The sequence below is a fragment of the Cydia splendana genome, chromosome 14 (assembly GCF_910591565.1).
Source record: "Cydia splendana chromosome 14, ilCydSple1.2, whole genome shotgun sequence".
Lineage (NCBI taxonomy): Eukaryota > Metazoa > Arthropoda > Insecta > Lepidoptera > Tortricidae > Cydia > Cydia splendana.
In genome coordinates this window covers 19,146,748-19,165,422 of record NC_085973.1, presented here as the reverse complement: position 1 = coordinate 19,165,422, position 18,675 = coordinate 19,146,748, and the positions used below count along the sequence as shown (strand labels likewise).

Genomic DNA, 18,675 nt, shown 5'->3' with positions numbered 1-18,675 from the left:
ATTCTCAATGTGGTAAGTATGGGCCCGAGTGACAGTAAAAGAGTGAACAAAACTAAGTGTGGGAGTTTTTTTATAGACATTGCCATCCTTTGCCATTGCAAATGCCATGCAGAGTTAGCTTGGTCCGACTCTAACGAAACTTTGTTTTAATAAGCAATGTGCCAAAGAGAATTTTTAAAAATTGCATAGTTCCCACGAAATGTTCTCGCGGTATTTTTAGGGTTCCGTACCCAAAGGGTAAAAACGGGACCATATTACTAAGACTCTACTGTCCGTCTGTCTGTCTGTCAGCAGGCATCTTATGAACCGTAATACCTAAACAGTTGAAATTTTTACAGATGATGTATTTATGTATGTTGCCGCTATATAACAACAAATACTAAAAAGTACGGAACCCTCGGTGGGCCAGTCCGACACACACTTGTCCGGTTTCTGTTTTGCACGTTTGTTGCCAAACTTTCTTAGTTTATATGACACTTGAAATTGTCGTAGACTTTTTGAATTTAGAGGATACGGGAAATTCCGGGAGCTGGAGCCGATACTGCGGTGCGGTGCTAAAGTGAAATTTATACTCGCAGATGACTACTTACCCCGTTCGTCCGTAGTCCTCGTCCACTAAATCTAAAGCGGTTTCTTGTTATTATGCCGAATTATGCGGCGGAGCAATATGTATTTAACTTTGTAGGATTCTTCTTAAAATATGGAAGGAAATCAATACCTGATGCGGCAATTTAATTTACAATATTGTGACGTAAATATTAAATGAAACAGTCGTCAACAGTTAAGCACATTGAGTAGGTAATAATCCCTAATTTGAACGGGAATTTTCTAAGTGGAAACTTGCATGAGAATTTTCTGACGAAAGTTTCCACAAACAGCGGAAATTTTGAGAATGTTCTTGCTGATACTGAGAGTCCGATAGCTCTCGCTCGGGAGGCAATGAGCACACGTTTGATCCGATACAATCGATAATTATCCTGATAAGCTCCTCGGTATTGTGTCTTTGTGTGCAAAGCATGTGCCACTGTCTGATAACTTCATTTTGCGTCTGGCAAATCTAGCCGTGGGTAACAAAGGATATCTAGACATATTATTAAGGAAGTTATCCCCAACTGAAGAAATGTTATTAAACTAGGGGTTTTTCGGTCGGTCATCCGTGTATTGTGCGAGCAGTATTGAGTAGGTACTCAAGAAAGTACCTAGATATAACTAGTACTTTTTTTTGACCATTTTGTAGTTTTATACCTACCAACTAAAACGTCACCTGAATTTTCAACCAGCAGTTTCTTTTAATTCTTCATTTTCTTTACAGAACTGGAATGGAAGTTCACCAAATTTCCTGAGCCTGTGACAGCGCCAGTTGGAGATGTGGTAAGTAAAGTACCTAAGCTATATATAACTAGGGTAGCATATTTGTCTAAATTTTCATGTCTTCCTGATGGAAAAAGGAGCCTTAAAGGCTATGTAAGAAGGAAGAGATAAATATCCTGTGATCGCTCACAATGGCTCTCATAAGAATGCGAACAGTATTTTGCATAAAATATCCCATGTCAATGATCGTACGACGTATTGTTATTATTGCAAGATTGACACAAGGAACGCAGTGATCCCGCAGAGACAGTAAGTAGTATACACTGTATACAGCACCAAAAGTAACGGATCAGACTACGCGTCAAAAGTATTTACCATTCTCTAATATGTAGCTTAGTAAAAATAGACAAGTCGATGTATGTAGTACAATTGGACTGTGTCGCATACTTTAGAACGCGAACTGAAGAGACATACTCGTATATTATCTATTTGGAAAATAATTCCAAGGTGGCATATAGGTATTTGGAGGGTCGTTTCATCAGTTACTGTTGATGTCGACTGTACCACGTACATAATTCTCACTTTCTAAACGTTAATTTCTAAGCATTAATTACCTAATTAATGCTCTCCATCCATAACGTATGACAATTTCTCTCTTTCAATCTCTAGTCATTGTTGTTGAAGGCTTATTACAGAGTCGAGGACTACTTGACAGACAAACATGCATGGTCCAAACCAGAAACTGTAATAACGACAAGTAGCAATTAAAAGCATTGTATTATGTGTAGAGTTAAAGGTGACTCAGCTCAGGTAAGAATGCACATCAAATTGTATGAAAGCATCTCATAACAATCAGTCAGATTCATATAATATGTATTCTCATTTCTTTTATTGATTTTATTTTCTTTTCCTTTTGTAAGAATTTGATATGTTTCCTGAAAGAGCTACGTATTTGTATAAAGTTATGTACTCACTGAGTATAATTGCATGAATTCTATAGTAATTTAAATTGTATTTTTCTTAATTACTCGTAATGCATGTTAATTATAAGATGTAATAATGTTTTGAAAAGATGTGTCCCGCCGAGTTTGTTGCCGGTCCCATATTGGGATACCCTCCTCCAATTGAGGGGGGATTTAAATCTTCTCGGGGCAGAGGTGTACGGTTGGAGCCGGTAAAGGTTTATTTGACGTTCGTATATTATATATATCGTTGTCTGAGTACCCACAACACAAGCTTTCTTGAGCTTACCGTGGGACTTAGTCAATTTGTGTAAGAATGTCCCTATAATATTTATATTTATATTTATTTTTTATATTTATATAAGCGCATTGTAATATGCCTACTTGAATAAACTATTTTTTATCTTATCTTTATCTTTAGACTGTTTCAATTAAGTAGGTATAAGTCACACATCACACTTACGAGCGCGCCCGAGGAATTGAGTTATTTCAAACATCAAACATCTTTATTGCTATTAATAAACTAGTAATATAGACCCTGTAAGGGCACAGAAATTTAGTCTTATATATAACTTATATAAGGATTATTAATCTTATAAAGTACATTACACGTACACAGGGACTTAGGTAAAACTAATAACTAAATCACTAAAATATTATTAGCTCTATTAATTATAACGTTAAAATTGAATATCACTTTTTATGGAAACTAAAGTTACTTTCTAATGCAAAATAAACGCAGATATTAAATTAATTCGCTGAAGCGAAGTAGGTACATATGATAAAAAAAAATCTGCAGTGAATTAAAGCTCTTATCCAATAAATACCTATTGATCAAAAGTGGTCTCAAATGATTTGGGATTTCCAATAGATTTGATTTCTTGTGATATTTTATTTATTACATATTTTTATGCACGTCACGTTAGGTCATGAATGGCATAATGTTCGTCTAGATGTAGGTAATGGAAATTACATATATAACATAATTTTGCCTCTTTCTTTGTGTTGTAGGTGACATTCGAATGCGCAGTGAACGTGCCAGGCGAGCGGCTGGCGTGGCGGTGGCGGCCCGACCGGGCCGGGGAGACGTGGATCGATGCCGAGGGCAGCAGCGACCGGGACAAGATCACCACCAGGCTGCTGGTGGATATTAAAGACGGGGCGGAAAACGCCCTGTACCAGGTATGTTAGGTTTCAGTTACAGGAGAAGGGAGTTGGAAAAGTTTTGTACCGAGTAAGAAAGCGAGCACAGCATTTTAGGTGTAAAAGGACTGATTGCGTCCGGAACACTACTGCGCTCTAAAACTTGGCAAAAAACCGCCAGGCTCGATGCAGCAGTATTGGTGCAGGCAATAGAATGATAAGAAGAGGAAGATAAGAGTTAAGGATGACTCACGTTAGACCGGGCCGTGGCCGGGCCGGAGCTTCGTTTTCTATGAAAAGCATCACGTAAACACCGTCAGCCGTCATAGAAAATGACATGTCGGACGCCTCGGCCCGGGCATGGCCCGGTCTAGCGTGAGTCATCCTTTATCTTGGGCACCTCAAGTAGGCGAAGTATTAAGCAGGAGGATGTTTGCCTGTAAGTATTAATAATTGATTTGCAAGAGTTGCTGGAGAGATGCTCTTTAGTCACCCCGACTTCATTATGGCTTGTACGGGTATCTACTGAGGTAATTTTTTTTTTCAAACAAGTACTAATTAAGTACCAATTGTGTAGGTACTAAATTCACATGTAACAAAAATGTCAAAACTCAATTTGGGGTTGCCAGAGAGCTTGACGTAAAGACAGTAGCGCATCACAGTGATGCGCCGTGTCACGCGCATCTCATGTAACTTTAAAAGTTGAGTTTCGAGATAATTACGTTTAAAGTTCAAATGCTGTTATCGTTGACGGGTCATCGTATTTTTTTTATTTTTTCTGATCTACATGTAGGAAATATGGTCACAGAATAGGCCCTTTAATTTTTTTTTCGCATAATTGAATAGTTTTCATTTTATTCGAATTAAATGGTTCCGCATGATCAACTCTTCCATACTATAGTGGTCACGCGAAGTCATGTAAGTCAAGTTACATGACATACGCGTGATCAAACGTGACACGTATTACTTGACCAATATTGTTGTCGTATAAACCAAGCGCTCGGACAGTCATGCCTAACTCCGGCAACTTAAGAAACGATGGTGATATTTTGGTTGTGTCAGTCATGCAACTGCCATCGGCAAAAAAATGAAGTTACATGAGTTAGTCATATGCTTTTCTCAGTAAATTATGAAGATTTTAAAAATTTTCTTTTAGAAGGTATATCTTTAATGGTTTTTAAGACGATTTAGACTGGTTATCTGTAACTCATGTAACTCTAGTTAACGGAGTTAGGCGTGACACGGCAGCACTCTGTCATGAGTGTCATGACAGTCGCCATCAGATATATCGGAGCGGCCAAAGTGCTCACAAATATCTGAACACACCTCTGATGTCAAGGCGTTAGAGTGCGTGTTCAGATATTTGAGCACATTGGCCGCTCCGATATATCTGATGGTGACTGTATGTAGACATAAGGTATAATTATCCGTACTCGGTCGTCTCACGTCACGTCACGAAGTTTCGATAGACGTAATCGAATACCGGTACGGTACGAAGGAAGGTAAAGCGGAATTTCTTGAGCTAGCTGTCATTTAGCTGCCAAATACCAGAAGACATCGCTCGAGCGGAAATTACAAATGGTTATTTTTGGCAAAACCGTCAACTATGTAATTGCTCTGGTAATGGCATTTCCTACCTAACTGCTGAAGGAATATATTTTCCGGTTAAGGATGACTCACGCTAGAACTGCCCCGCTTTGGCCGCCGGTCAATGCGGCCAAATCTGTCTGCGGGAAATTAGGTACGACGTACGACGTAGAGTTCGACCAAGAAAAGTATGCATCGATTTTGATAGCCCACGCAGTGCAGGTGTTATTAAACGTCATCATTTCATAGAAGTTTGGCATAAATAACATTTGCACTGCGTGGGCTATCAAAATCGCTGCAAACTTTACTTGGTCTAACTCTATCATATTTTTCTTCTTTTTCAACCGTAGGAAATAGAGCCCTTATTCTTTTGACTGCTGAAGCATTGAAGCTAAAAAACCACCGATGCTTTGTCTATGAAGTTAAAAATCGTGTAATACTATTGTTTAAAAAAAAGCGCTCGTGTACGGAATTTCCCGCAGACTTATTTGGCCGCATTGACCTTAAATATCTATAAATTATACGAGTATATTGTAAACGGCGTAAACGACACGACCGGAAATCGAAGCCTATCCAATCTGTTAACATAACCGACCCTCGTCTTATTGCGGAAATTGTGTTCGTTGTAAATATTCAATAATAAATGTGGCTGTGAAACCCTGAATCTATTTACGATCAAAATATAAGTATGCTGCATTTTACGTTGATTTGAACGCTTTAATTTTACAAGCTTTTATTTAACTTGCAATGTTATATGTGTTTGTAACAATACGGGTCAAACCTTGCAAGTTAAATTTGACCCACTTCCCGGTTTCCTACGACATTGAAAATTTGCATACATATGTAAATTGGATGACAATGCAAGATTATTATGATATGGAGCTGATTTAAGTACAGTTAGCGATAAACGACAGCTTTTTTGACAAAAACTTATTAATAATGCCATATTTTTCCAGTGCGTAGTCTGGTACGGCGCCATCAGCCTCGCCTCGGACCCGGCGCGGCTGACCATCGCGCGGATAGACCTCAGCCGGAACACCGGCGAGACCAGAGTCATCACGGCCCCGCTGCACAACACCGTGGTGCTGCACTGCAAGGAGCCGATCTCCGAGCCGCCGGCGGAGTTGACCTGGTGGAAGGAAGTCAAGGTGAGGGAAAATTATCCTGGTAGAAGGAAGAATGGAGGTTTTTGGTCCATCACTCACTGCTGAGGATCGTGCTTACGACGAAAGCGTTGTAACAGGCTTCCCCACTTGTTGCAATCTTTAGATTGATGGAGAATATCTAACATCGGGATCTGTAGATCTTTGGACTAACCGGCGCCCGGTTCTAGTCGCTGGACCGACTCCGAACCATTGTCTAAAACCGGACTCTCTCTCAGTCTATAGATAGCGGAAGTAAACTTGAGGACGGACAACGAGGTGACCTGATTTTGGACTGACAGTTAAGGTATGATAAAAAAAATTGTGTTTAGTATCTAAATCTAGTTCAATAAATCAATAACTTTGCAGGGAGTGAGACAGCCAGTGGAAACGCCGCACGGCGTCCTCATCATCCACAACACGACGACGGCCGACAGTGGGACTTACGGCTGCACAGCGACCAACAACCTGAGCGACGAGCGCGTTGATCTCCCGGAGCGGACGTACTTGAGGGTGCAGCACGAGGGCAATGGAGGATTCAGGTACTTGCGATATATTCCATGGTAGAACTTCCTATTAGGCGGGACGGACACGTCAAGCTTATTGCGAAGACATATGTGAAGTCCACCGATAGTTAAAATAAGAAAGTTAAGAGTGTTGCTGATGATCATATGTTCACCAATAACCTGAGCGGCGAGCACGTTGATCTCCCGGAAAGAACGTATCTAAAGCTTCAGCATGAGGGCAATGGCGGCTTCAAGTATGATACATAGGTCAAATATCAAAGGTTTGGTCAAGTAACCACGACGAATCAAGAGTCTGTACCACATAAATCACTCAATCAATTCTTCAACAGGTTCCTAGAATCAGAAGACTACGTCGGCGAGGTCACCGATGGAGTCCTGACGGTGCCCGTGCGGCCGAACGGAGCGCTGCGCCTCTGGTGCGGGGCCGTGGGCACCCCGCTGCCTCAAGTCACGTGGTACAGAGGCACGGAGAAAAGGAACGGTTTTCGACATGACCACGATCTGGTGGTACATCCTTTCACTGCCGAAGACGAGGTAATTTGTCATTAGAAATTCAACTCAAAGGCAATGGCAACAAGTTTCACTTTTAAAACACCGTAAAAAGTGTACACGCTTGCTCTTCTGTAATAAAGGAGTATGAGCTGCTCATCGCAAAAGATTTTTAGATGTACTTAATTATTTGTCCGTTATAGCCACCCTGGAGTCTACTCTTTCAAATCTTCATCATATCCAAATTTAAAATGGCACCAATAATACGTAGCTACGATTTCTCTCATTGTCTTCCCAGGGCATATACTCCTGCTCTGTGAACGGCAACGCCATCCGCCGCTCCTGGCGTGTGCTGGCCCTCCAGCCGCCATATTGGGAAGGCGTGGCGTACGGCGTGAACGCCAGCGAAGGCACGCCAGCCCGCGTGGCGTGCGGCACGCCGCTCGGCCAGCCTCCGCCGCAGGTGCATTGGATGTTAAACGCTGAACCTGTCACTGGCAAAGGAATCAAGGCGCAAGGTAAGTTCGTGCATGTTAGTTCTAATTTTAAGTTACTATACTTACCCTAGCTTTTGCGCAACGCTCAAATTTCACTTTTTGAATTTTCTGTTTTGAAATATTTCGCTTTTCCGGTGTCAATAAATAGTGTTGATTTTTATTTTGTCTTAAATTTTTTTTCGTCAGTTTCTGATAGGATTTGGCGAATAGTTAGAGTTCCATATTCTGTAAAATGTAAGCGCAATTTCACTGAATATGTTAAAATATCTTCCTCTGGGTTACAATAAAGTATGATAGTTTCGTAACTCAACGGAAAATTACTTTTTTTTTTGGAACAAGTTGTGATTTCATATTTATTCCGCCCACGACGAAAACAAAAAATCCACAAGATAAAAATCAGCCAATCAAAAAACATTATTATTTGTCGGATTATGCAGGATCGGAGCTACGATTCGCGCGCGTAGAGAAAAAGCACGCGGGCGCGCTGCAGTGCTTCGCGTGCAACGCGCTCGGCTGCGCGCACGACGCGGCGCTGCTCACCGTCGTGCCGGTTCAGATCTCACAGGTGAGCCCCTGACTCCTCTGAGCGAAACAAGGTTGTCGGCTGTCTAATGTCGGAAGGTCACCAATGTAGAAAGTAAAGAGAGGGCCAATAGAGAGTACCTACCTACTCTCTCCAAGCGGGTGTTGTGCCTGGCGACAGTGGGGACTGGGGACTGAAGTCCACTGAGAGTTAGTCAGAAGTTGTATATAGAAGTACCTGACATTTGGTCCTTTTGCCTATGGCTCCTTACTTACTAATAACGTTTTGTTTTATACAGGAATATTCTGCAGACAGCGCGAAGGCAGCACATATCGCTTACCAGCAGCCAAAAAACAAACACAACAATCGGAAGAACCCTAAGAAAAAAGCAAGTAAGTTCCCTGCAGATTAGAGCCACCCCACACTAGCGTCTCCCGAGCGTCGGCGTCTAGTCAACTCTAATATGGCTGCTCGACGCAACGTTGGCGCAACTGCGCAGTGACGCCATTTTTCAAACCGATGACTAGACTAGACTAGACGCCGACGCTCAAAAGACCTAGCGTCTGGTGTGCGGGGTGGCCCTAGAAGTTCTCTGAAGAAGTGAGTATAAGAGTATAAAGCCGAATTTATATGCCGAGCATTATAATCTATTGTTTGTTTACAGAAATGGTGCCGCCTTCGCGTCCGACCGTGACCCGTATGTCGGATGAGAGCGTCATGGTGTCATGGTCCAACTCCAGCTCTGGGATGCCCATACGGATCTTTAAGGTAAAACTCATATAATCTTGAAAGTAACTAGGGTCCGTATGAGATAACTTTGCACCGATTTGAATGAAGTGTCATTATACTCATTATACACCCTAAACGTCACCATACAGTCATATTTTTATAGAAATTTAACATTAATGATGACATTGCCAAACTTTATTGGAACGGTTAACTGGAAGAGATCCCAGTCTTGCTCGGTGATAAGAGTCAGTTTTGATCATCAAAAAAGTACCTAACATGTTTCTGAATCTAATTTTCACAATATTGACAGCTACTGTGATATGCCTAAAAGATCGTTTTCTATTCGCTATGTCAGGAGTTTTCAGTCAGTCATTTGATTGTCATTACATTACACGTATTACAACCAATCAAATCTAGGCTATATCCCGTGATACCTTTAGCACTCAGTGCCTCAGCCTACAAACCGGCTAGAGTCGGGATAAAGGCCTTTGTTTGTAATAGTTAAACATTGACAGGGTCTGAGCTGTGTTCTGATGTTGGCTGTCCTGTTTACTGTGGACTTGTACCTCTATCACGTTAATGTATAATATAACCAGTCTCTCGATAGAGTAGATTTCGACACAAGTTGGAAGAGTTATTAAGTCACATGGTTGTTTTCCCTGGGATTCCAAATATACTTACATAGTAGAAGATACTCGGAATGCCATTATTAATATTATGTATGACAAAAAATAGTAGAGACTTAGTCATAAATAGAGAGTTGAAATAGACTTCATTATTACTTCATTTAATTTAATTATTGAATGTTAATGTTACCTCTTAGGTCCAATACCGGGAAGTGACGAACTCGAGCAGCGGGCCGTGGCACACTGCGAACTCCGACATACCACCCTACATACACTCCTTCGAAGTGGATGGACTAGTGCCGGACAGATACTACAAGTAAGTGTCGAACTCGAACAGCGGGCCGTGGCACACTGCCAACTCCGACATACCGCCCTACATACACTCCTTCGAAGTGGACGGACTGGTACCGGACAGATACTACAAGTAAGTGTCGAACTCGAGCAGCGGGCCGTTGCACACTGCCAACTCCGACATACCGCCCTACATACACTCCTTCGAAGTGGACGGACTGGTACCGGACAGATACTACAAGTAAGTGTCGAACTCGAGCAGCGGGCCGTGGCACACTGCCAACTCCGACATACCGCCCTACATACACTCCTTCGAAGTGGACGGACTGGTACCGGACAGATACTACAAGTAAGTGTCGAACACGAGCAACGCGCCGCGTGGCACACTGCACACTGACATTACCGCTCTACTTGACAAAAATTCTTGTGAAAATTCTCCTTTCTTTACAGATTCCGCATAGCAGCCGTATACTCAAACCAGGACAATACCCAGGGTCGGAGCAGCCCCCGCTTCTACCTGCAGAGGGGAGGGATCGAGGGCCCGCGAGCCCCGGACCTCATTGCGGCGGAGCCCGTATCTTCGAGCAGTGTGAGGCTTAACTGGACGGTAAGATCCATTATTGTGTCACCCGAAAAACACATAAGCCTGCGGTCATCGGTCAACCGTGTGTTGCTTTAATACAGTAATTGTAAGGGTCACCCTACACTAGCGTCTTTTGAGCGTCGGTGTCTAGTCAGCGCTATGGAAAATGGCGTCGCTGCGCAGTTGCGCCACCGTTGCGTCGAGCAGCAGCCATAGAGTTGACTAGACGCCGTCGCTCGGGAGACGCTAGTGTGGGGTGTCTCTAAAATGTAAGGCTTTTGGCCTCAGTCCAGATCAGATCGGCATTGCAAAACCTTAATTCCGTGTCGCAGTGGTCGAGCGGCGGTGGCGTGGAAGCGGAAGGTTTCTACGTGTACTACCGCGCGGTGTCCTCCGCGGGGAAATACGAGAAGGTGACCGTGGAGGGGGGCGCCACTCGCGTCGCGATCCTTGGTCATCTGGCGGCCGACACGGCTTATGAGTGGAAGCTGCAGAGTTATACTGCTCAAGCGCCATCGGAGTTTAGCAAAATACTTGTAAGTACCTACTCTTATACTTCTTCTTCTTCCATCCCTTTTCCCATTATTTAGGGTCTGGCCTCCTCACTTATCTGCGTCAAGATGTTCTATCTTGGGTTGTTCATTCTGACATATGGACTTGCTTGAGGTCTCCCGTTATTTTGGACCACTAGGAGGATAGTTCGCGGCCTTTGCCACTATTATGTTCCGGTAGATTTAGCGCGATTTGTACGACGTGCTCATTGTTGCGTCTTTTAAAATATGCGTACCATCTTAAGCGGTTTTCGGTGATTTTATGTAAGTACACTTAAACATACTTTACTAACAAATCTTAAAGTTATACATACTTTACTAACAGACCTTAGAGTTAAATTCCCACCGTAAAGACCGGCAACGCACTCGAAACCCTTATGGTGTTGCGGGTGTCTATGAGCGACGGTTATTGCTTACCATCAGGCGATTCCTTTGCTCGTTTGCCTCCTCCCATAAAGAAACATGAGTGCACCCCAAGTTGACCCTAATACTTCGCTTTGTTCATTCATCCATTAGTTCATTCATTCGTTCATTGACCACTTAATTTGTCCAGGTCGCAAAAACCCTGCCGAACCCGACCACCCCGAGCTCGACCCCGGAGCCGCCGCCCGAAGAGCCGAAGGGCCAGGCGCCCGCGGCGCTGGTGACGGCCGGGGGCGCCATCGGCGCCACGGCGCTCCTCGTCATCCTGGTGGTGACCTTACTCCTGTGTCGGAGGGCGAGACGACCACCTGCCAACAGTAAGTACTTTAAGAGCGTCTTGATACTTTCCGAATCCGAACCGATATCGAATGAACCGGAGAAAAATAGCTACTAGGAAATGCCCTATGGCATTATATCCTTTTATTTATGAACAACAAACAATAAATAAATGTTAAAAAAATATAAAAGGCACTTTTTTACATTTTATTCTTTGTAGTCGTATTCCGACATCCGATCGGAATAACATGTTTTGTTTTACAAATTTAATATACAACAAAGTCGGCCTTCAACAACATCAAAAGAAATTACCTTTTGTACTTGACCTAAGTCCGTGTATTAAATCTGTAAATACTGAATTTCTGTACATGGGTTTCCTCGTAATTATCCGAAAGGTCGAATGCTCGAGGCACTTGTTATGTCTTTATATTCAAACATAATTAACATTGTTTTGGCTAACTTAGACTTGAAAGGTCGCTAAAATCTAGGTGCCTATTTCAGAAATGTTATAGTGTCATAATTATAGTAATTTGTTTTCAGAAGAGAAAGGCTCCGGTCCGGAGAGCGGGGGTGCCAACGGCTACTTACCGGCAAAGGTGCCCATCACCATCACCGCCAACCCGATGCACGCTGAGGTCAGTTCATAGTTATAGTTATCTGTTTTCAGAAGAGAAAGGCTCCGGTCCGGAGAGCGGGGGTGCCAACGGCTACTTACCGGCAAAGGTGCCCATCACCATCACCGCCAACCCGATGCACGCTGAGGTCAGTTCATAGTTATCTGTTTTCAGAAGAGAAAGGCTCCAGTCCGGATTGCGGGGGTGCCAACGGGTATATACCGGCCAAGGTGCCCATCACCATCACCGCCAACCCGATGCACGCTGAGGTCAGTTCATAGTTATAGCTGTTTTCAGAAGAGAAGGGCTCCGGTCCGGAGAGCGGGGCCCGGGGGTGCCAAAGGCTACATACCAGCCAAGGTGCCGGCAAGGTGATCACCATTACCGCCAACCCTATGCACGCTGAGGTCAGTTCATAGTTATAGTTATTTTAGTTGCAAGGTATAGGTAGTTTTTGGTTTTGTATGGATATATTTATTAAGACATCTGGTTCTTATTAATAAAAAAATGTGAGAGCTTCATCAGCGTATTTAGGCGGTGTGTAACATTTATTATGATGAGACAGCACTAACTTGTTTTAATTTCCAGAGCGGCGACGGAAGCGTGGAGATGTCGTTCCTGCACAACAACAACTGCGGCAACACGGCTGGCGCTGACGACACCCTGCCTCGGACGCGGAAGAACGGCTCGCGACAATACGTGTGATTTTCGACTTTATTATTATACACGCAGAGTCCAAGTTTGGAAAGCAGCATCTATCTACTAAGTACTTGGGAGAACGAAACTGCTGCATTACATGTGATTAGAATTGGACTTTATTACTTTATACGCAGGGTCGAAATTTGAAAATTCTTATCACTGTTCAGAGAGCAGCGAGCTTTTTACTGTTTTTGGTAGGTACACTAGCTGATATAGACTTTATTCCTATTTCTTATGACTGTAGCTCCAGAGGAAAACATTACAGGTCAATACAGGTAAGTGGCCTCTGCCTTCACATTGGGGACTTTTTACACATTGTTTAACACTAAACATGCGAATTCATACAATTGCCACTAAACGCAAGTAGCAAATGAATGAACTCGCAATAAAGACTAGGCAATCAATGTGTAAACAGGCCCCAATGTGAAGGCCAGACACACTACATATTTTCGCATTACGACAATTTTACGTGTAATCGAAACTAGACTTTATTATTATACATGCACGGTAGAATTCTTGAGTGGTAGGCTTTGATATGTGATATCAAAGTTATCAAACTAGCCATATTGTTTCGTATTCGGACTTGAGAGAGTACAAAATTATTTTTATTTATAAATGTTTACCTTAGGCCACGACTGTCTGAATAAGATTTTCGTTTAGTTTTGACTATGACTAGGTATGGAGTTTACGAAACAAACGCTTATTATTTACAATAACAATGCAGTTAATATAAGAATATTTCGTTCATAAGCTAATTCAGTAGTAAGGCCGATTTTTATTCTGCTGTCCAATTTTTTTTCCTCAAGTTTCGGTAAAATTTGGCAGATAGATAGAGTTCCCTATTCTGTACAATATAAGCGCAATTTTACCGTTTGTCCCAAAAAATCTTCCACTGAGTTACGAAAAAGTATGATATTTTTGTAACGCAACGGAGAATTACACGCATCTTTCACTACATGTTATGATTTCGTATTTAGGTATTTCTCTCAGAATGAAGTGCTCTTCAAATCAAAATGAAGCAAAATAAAAATCGGCCCAGTGTTGAGTTAAATAATATGTCAAAGATCTGATGTAGATGTTCGTTAATCGAAATATTCAAGAAGTAAATGGAGGTTAAAGTTTAATTAATTTTTGAAAATCGCAAAACTTGTAGTCGTTGGGCCTGTTATTTTTTAAGGGCAGGTTTTTCCAAAAGTTTATGCGAAAAGATATGTTTCAGTTCAGCTACAAATCATTGTACAAACAATCAAACGTTTGAAAAACTTAGCCATCAGCTAAATTTTCTTTTGTTTTTTTTTTGTATGAAACCGCTTTGAAAAATGGTTAAAATGATGGTCGCTATGACAGTTCCGTCAAATTACTTTTGGTTAGACTGAATTTGAAAAATAATTGGAGAAATATGTTTTGATCATATTTTTCAATTATAACTCAATTGAGAGTGATGTGCTAATCGTCCAAAAAAATGGCTACAAACATTTTACATGACAGCTACTCCATATAAAAATGGACGTATGTCATCATTACGCGAGACGTAGGTATAATATTTAACACTTTCAGTGCCAAGCGCCCCATTTCCAATACAAAATGAACCCACGCAGCGGCTTTTTGGCAGTGAATGTTTTAATAGCAAAGTTTGGAAGATCCTTGCCTTAAGACAAAGCCGTGTCTACACTGGTCTCGGGATATAATGACCGCTTTATGCCTCATACTAACTATTAGCAAGAACAAGAAATGAGTTTGTTCCGCAAGAGCTATGAAACGCTGAAGTTTGAGTTTACTATACGAGTTGGGAACTATGTTGAGGGGAATTATTCTTGTCGAATGCAAACCGACCAGTATAAAATGAGCTAGAGCAGAATCAGTAAATTTAAAAATAATCCAATGTGTAAACTACGCTTAAAAAATACTTATACTTAAGAGGGGTAAAGCCAGGAAATTAGAAGGGGAAAAAAGATAATATGGTAATTTATTTTACGTTTTATCTCAATAACCCTGAAAATATACGTCTGTTTAAAATATTACTTGTCAGGTCCCTCCCCTCCCAAATGAAAATTAGACATGTTTTCGTATTTATTTTTCTATAGGGACAACTTTTACCAAATAAAGTTTTGATTGTATTCTGCCCTTGCAAATTTTTATATGAAGTAGCTGTCATTTATTTAGAAATGTAATACTATTTAAAAACAGATTTCTTTAATTATTTTTTAAAGTAAGCGTAAGCAAAAGAGATTTAAAGGAACTTTCATAGGGATCATCGTTCAACGCGACAGGTTATATAGGCTTCTGAGGGCTTGTCGCGAACACCGAAGTTTGCAAATGCGGGTTCTCTATCACTCTAATCACGCCTAAGTTGGAGTAAAAGAGAAAGATGCCCGCAGTTCGCAAGTTTCGGTGTTCGTGGTAGGCCACTGAGCGCTCGGCTCACCGGCGTTCGCTTTGCAATTGGAACATTACCAGGAAAGTGTTTAAGTTCCATAAGTACCTAATAAAAGTATAATGCTATCGTCGAACTTTGCAAGTCGGTTAGCAATGATTTTTAGGGTTCCGTACATGAAGGTTGTAGAACTCTGTTATTAAGTCTGCTGGCCGTCTGTCAGAGGTAAAAAAAATGCCTTTTTATATTTATTCAATGATTAATTATTTTTCAAAATAAAGCGTCTATTTTATTGTAGCTATGTATACTATACTATACATGCAATATAATTATATACCTACTAAAATAGAAGATTTTTTTTACCATACAAAAATAAAATGACAGCACCGCCAGTTTCTAGCTGCTGTTTTTTTTCCACTGGCTATCCGACAACTCATATCGGATCGGACAACTCATATCGGATCGGACAATGTGAAAACGCTCTTACGGCTGAACTGAATTCAACGTTAAGGCGTTATTCGATTAGGCTTCGTTGTTTGCAAAATCTTTTTAATTTATTCATTTCAGAGCTGAACTTTTATGAATAAATCTTGAATCGATCTGTAGTGAATCTCTTTAACACATAAATCTCATAATTGAAGCTACATGGAATTGGAGAAGTTATGGCAAAGTACTTAAAAGTTTGTTGGCAATAAATTTTGTTTTATAATTTTATTTGACGAACCCCAATTCGGTTTAATGATCTGTTACGACGAACTTATTTAGTTTTATTTGTACATTTTTACGTTATTCTTTATTTTTAATTATATTATTTATTTTCTACGTAAGGTTGTGATTAACTTTGGCATTTATGGATGTAAACTGACTATTAATTTTGTATTCGAATTTATTATCAAGTTCTAACTTGATTTAAGCATATCTTTGTTCTATACATTTTAAATTGACACATTCATCGATAGTAGATAAAAAAGGTGTCGTGCCGTAAAAAATGGGTTTATCTTGAAACGTCACTATTGTATTGAAACTAAAAAAGTAGTTTTGATAATGGCATTATCCACTGGCCCATTTCTCGAAGTTAACTAAGAGTTACTGGAATATCCTACTCAGAATTAAAAAGAAAAAAATGTGTTCGTATTTCCATTCCGTTACCATTTTTCATTTATAAACGGTAAGGCTCTCGACTGACAGCAGATGACGGCCAACAGGCCACTGGCCGGCTATCTGATAATGTGTGTGTAAATTGGACTGCAGGCCACGGACTGTCCGGCAGATATCTGTCGACGCTGACCGGAATCGACGAGCCGTAGTTCGAATAGCCGTCAGTCCAAAATCTGAAGTAGAACTGTTAATGTGTGGCCTTTTGCGATCAACTGACAGGCTGATATCGTCCGGCGAACTGTCAATTTGTAGGGACCTGTCAAAATTATATCAGACTATTGCCGGCGGACGGCCGTACGGTGGGAAACTGACGACTCGTCTGTAGTCGCAGAGGTGGCAGCAGACCATTGCCGGCCGGCAATAATCGCTTATGTTTGTGGACGTTATTGGTCTAGGACGGCAGGCCGCCCGATAAGGCCAGAGACTGCAGGCGGACTGGTAATCAGTGGGCCCCTTTACGGAACGGAAGGAACGAAAATGTATGGACATTTTGGGACCATTTTTTTCTCCTATCAGGATAGAAAGAGCTCTTGATTCTGAGTAGAAATAACATAAAAATTTCTAAATACATAAAATGTGTTATAAAAAGGCCTAAATAGCTATGATTTAATTCCATATTTTACGGAACGACAAACAGAAATTTTAACATAGTTTAGTCAAGTTTATAGTTATTTAAGACATATTAATTGTAAGATTATTGCACTCAATCGAAGACTGTATGTATAATTTTAAGCTTGCTCTGCTTCATAAATATCCATTGTCCTAATTAAATATAATGTCCGGAGTTCGAAATTTAAGTGCGGATGACGTTAAAATGACGTCGTTTTGCACACAGGATGATGTGGTAGGTCAGTCACCACTCGGGATTGTTATGCCATTCAGGGTTTTTGCTAAATTGGAAATTCTATAGCGTAAGTATTGAACGTATGGAGGTCCAAGGGGGAGGCTTATGTTCAGCAGTGGACGTCTTATGGCTGAGATGATGATGATGATGATGATGAAGTATTGAACAACCAATTTAGCTAGGACCCTAAATGGCGCAACAATCACGGAGCGTGATGGTACATAAAAAACAGTAGGTATTCATGATACAAGTGTGCTATGCTATGTTGGTCATTACACTTGTGGCGATATTGTGCGCGCGTGCTGGAAGCGAGAAATAAGACAGCCGATGAGTGTAATGGCCCATGATGATTAATAAAGTATTAAAAATAAATACAACATAATAATTGATTTCACAACAATTAAACAATCACAACGACAATTTATGGATAACCTTAATTAATTTCAGTCAAAGACGTTACGTACCTAACTACCTATTACTGCTCATTTCAAGTTGCGATATCGTTTAATTAAAGATATTGTTAAGTGGTAGTTTTCAATGAAAATACTATTTGAAATCATCCTGTGTGTTGTTTGACGTCATCGTCACTAAATGTTCGAGCCCTGATAATCAAATAAAATATTAAGTATTCTAATATTAATTACCTACATTAATCATTCGTAACGGACCGCTTGATATTATTGAGAATTATAAAATTAGTCAATTATGTTATTATTAATAAGACTGAAAGAATGAGTCATGAAAACATGTATTGGTGCCATTAGACTACGAAAATATGTAATTAGCGACAAAATATTCTACTTTTTGTGGACCAATTTTAATATGCCTGCATTTTATGTTAATAAATAGTTTAAGGCAGTAGGTGTTAACAGAATTAAAAAAAGTCCGATACCAGTTGTTTTAAATATAAAATAATGGAAATTATGTTTTGATTAATTATTGTAACCGCAATTTTTTAAACACCCTGTCCCATTGTCTCTTAATGACTTTTATATAATAAGATTGCATACAGCATTGATTATAAAACGCATGTTATGTAAACTAAAAGTACAAGTGTTCTGCTTTTCTAGGCTAGGGTTATAATTGAGACTTTTGATACATCACTCACTCACTAGGTACTCTTTAACATACCTACTGATAAAAAATATAATTATGTGAAGTCGAGATGAATAAGACATAGCATAAAACAAACCCACCTTTAGGAACACAATAACCTGGAAAAAGTATCATTTCGCGTACATTTTTTTTCACGTACCTACCTTCGATGACCACGGCCGAATTGCTAGCTTCGTTATAAACTTTTTTTACGCAATAAACAATGTTAGA

At 40.6% G+C, this 18,675-nt stretch overlaps 1 protein-coding gene across 1 annotated transcript in view; it reads left to right on the top strand.

The window, feature by feature from the left end:
- The window catches only part of LOC134796796 (interference hedgehog), a 57,899-nt gene extending 44,776 nt beyond the window's left edge, over positions 1-13,123 (top strand). Inside the window, exons 3-17 of the mRNA XM_063769019.1 lie at positions 1,313-1,371; positions 3,285-3,455; positions 5,960-6,151; positions 6,515-6,687; positions 7,002-7,206; positions 7,460-7,679; positions 8,096-8,223; positions 8,480-8,573; positions 8,846-8,949; positions 9,734-9,852; positions 10,278-10,434; positions 10,743-10,946; positions 11,515-11,701; positions 12,201-12,295; positions 12,863-13,123. Of these exons, the coding sequence (XP_063625089.1) occupies positions 1,313-1,371; positions 3,285-3,455; positions 5,960-6,151; positions 6,515-6,687; positions 7,002-7,206; positions 7,460-7,679; positions 8,096-8,223; positions 8,480-8,573; positions 8,846-8,949; positions 9,734-9,852; positions 10,278-10,434; positions 10,743-10,946; positions 11,515-11,701; positions 12,201-12,295; positions 12,863-12,979 (2,225 nt within the window). The 3' untranslated portion in view covers positions 12,980-13,123. The remainder of the gene's footprint in view (positions 1-1,312; positions 1,372-3,284; positions 3,456-5,959; positions 6,152-6,514; positions 6,688-7,001; positions 7,207-7,459; positions 7,680-8,095; positions 8,224-8,479; positions 8,574-8,845; positions 8,950-9,733; positions 9,853-10,277; positions 10,435-10,742; positions 10,947-11,514; positions 11,702-12,200; positions 12,296-12,862) is intronic.
- Positions 13,124-18,675: the final 5,552 nt, after the last annotated feature.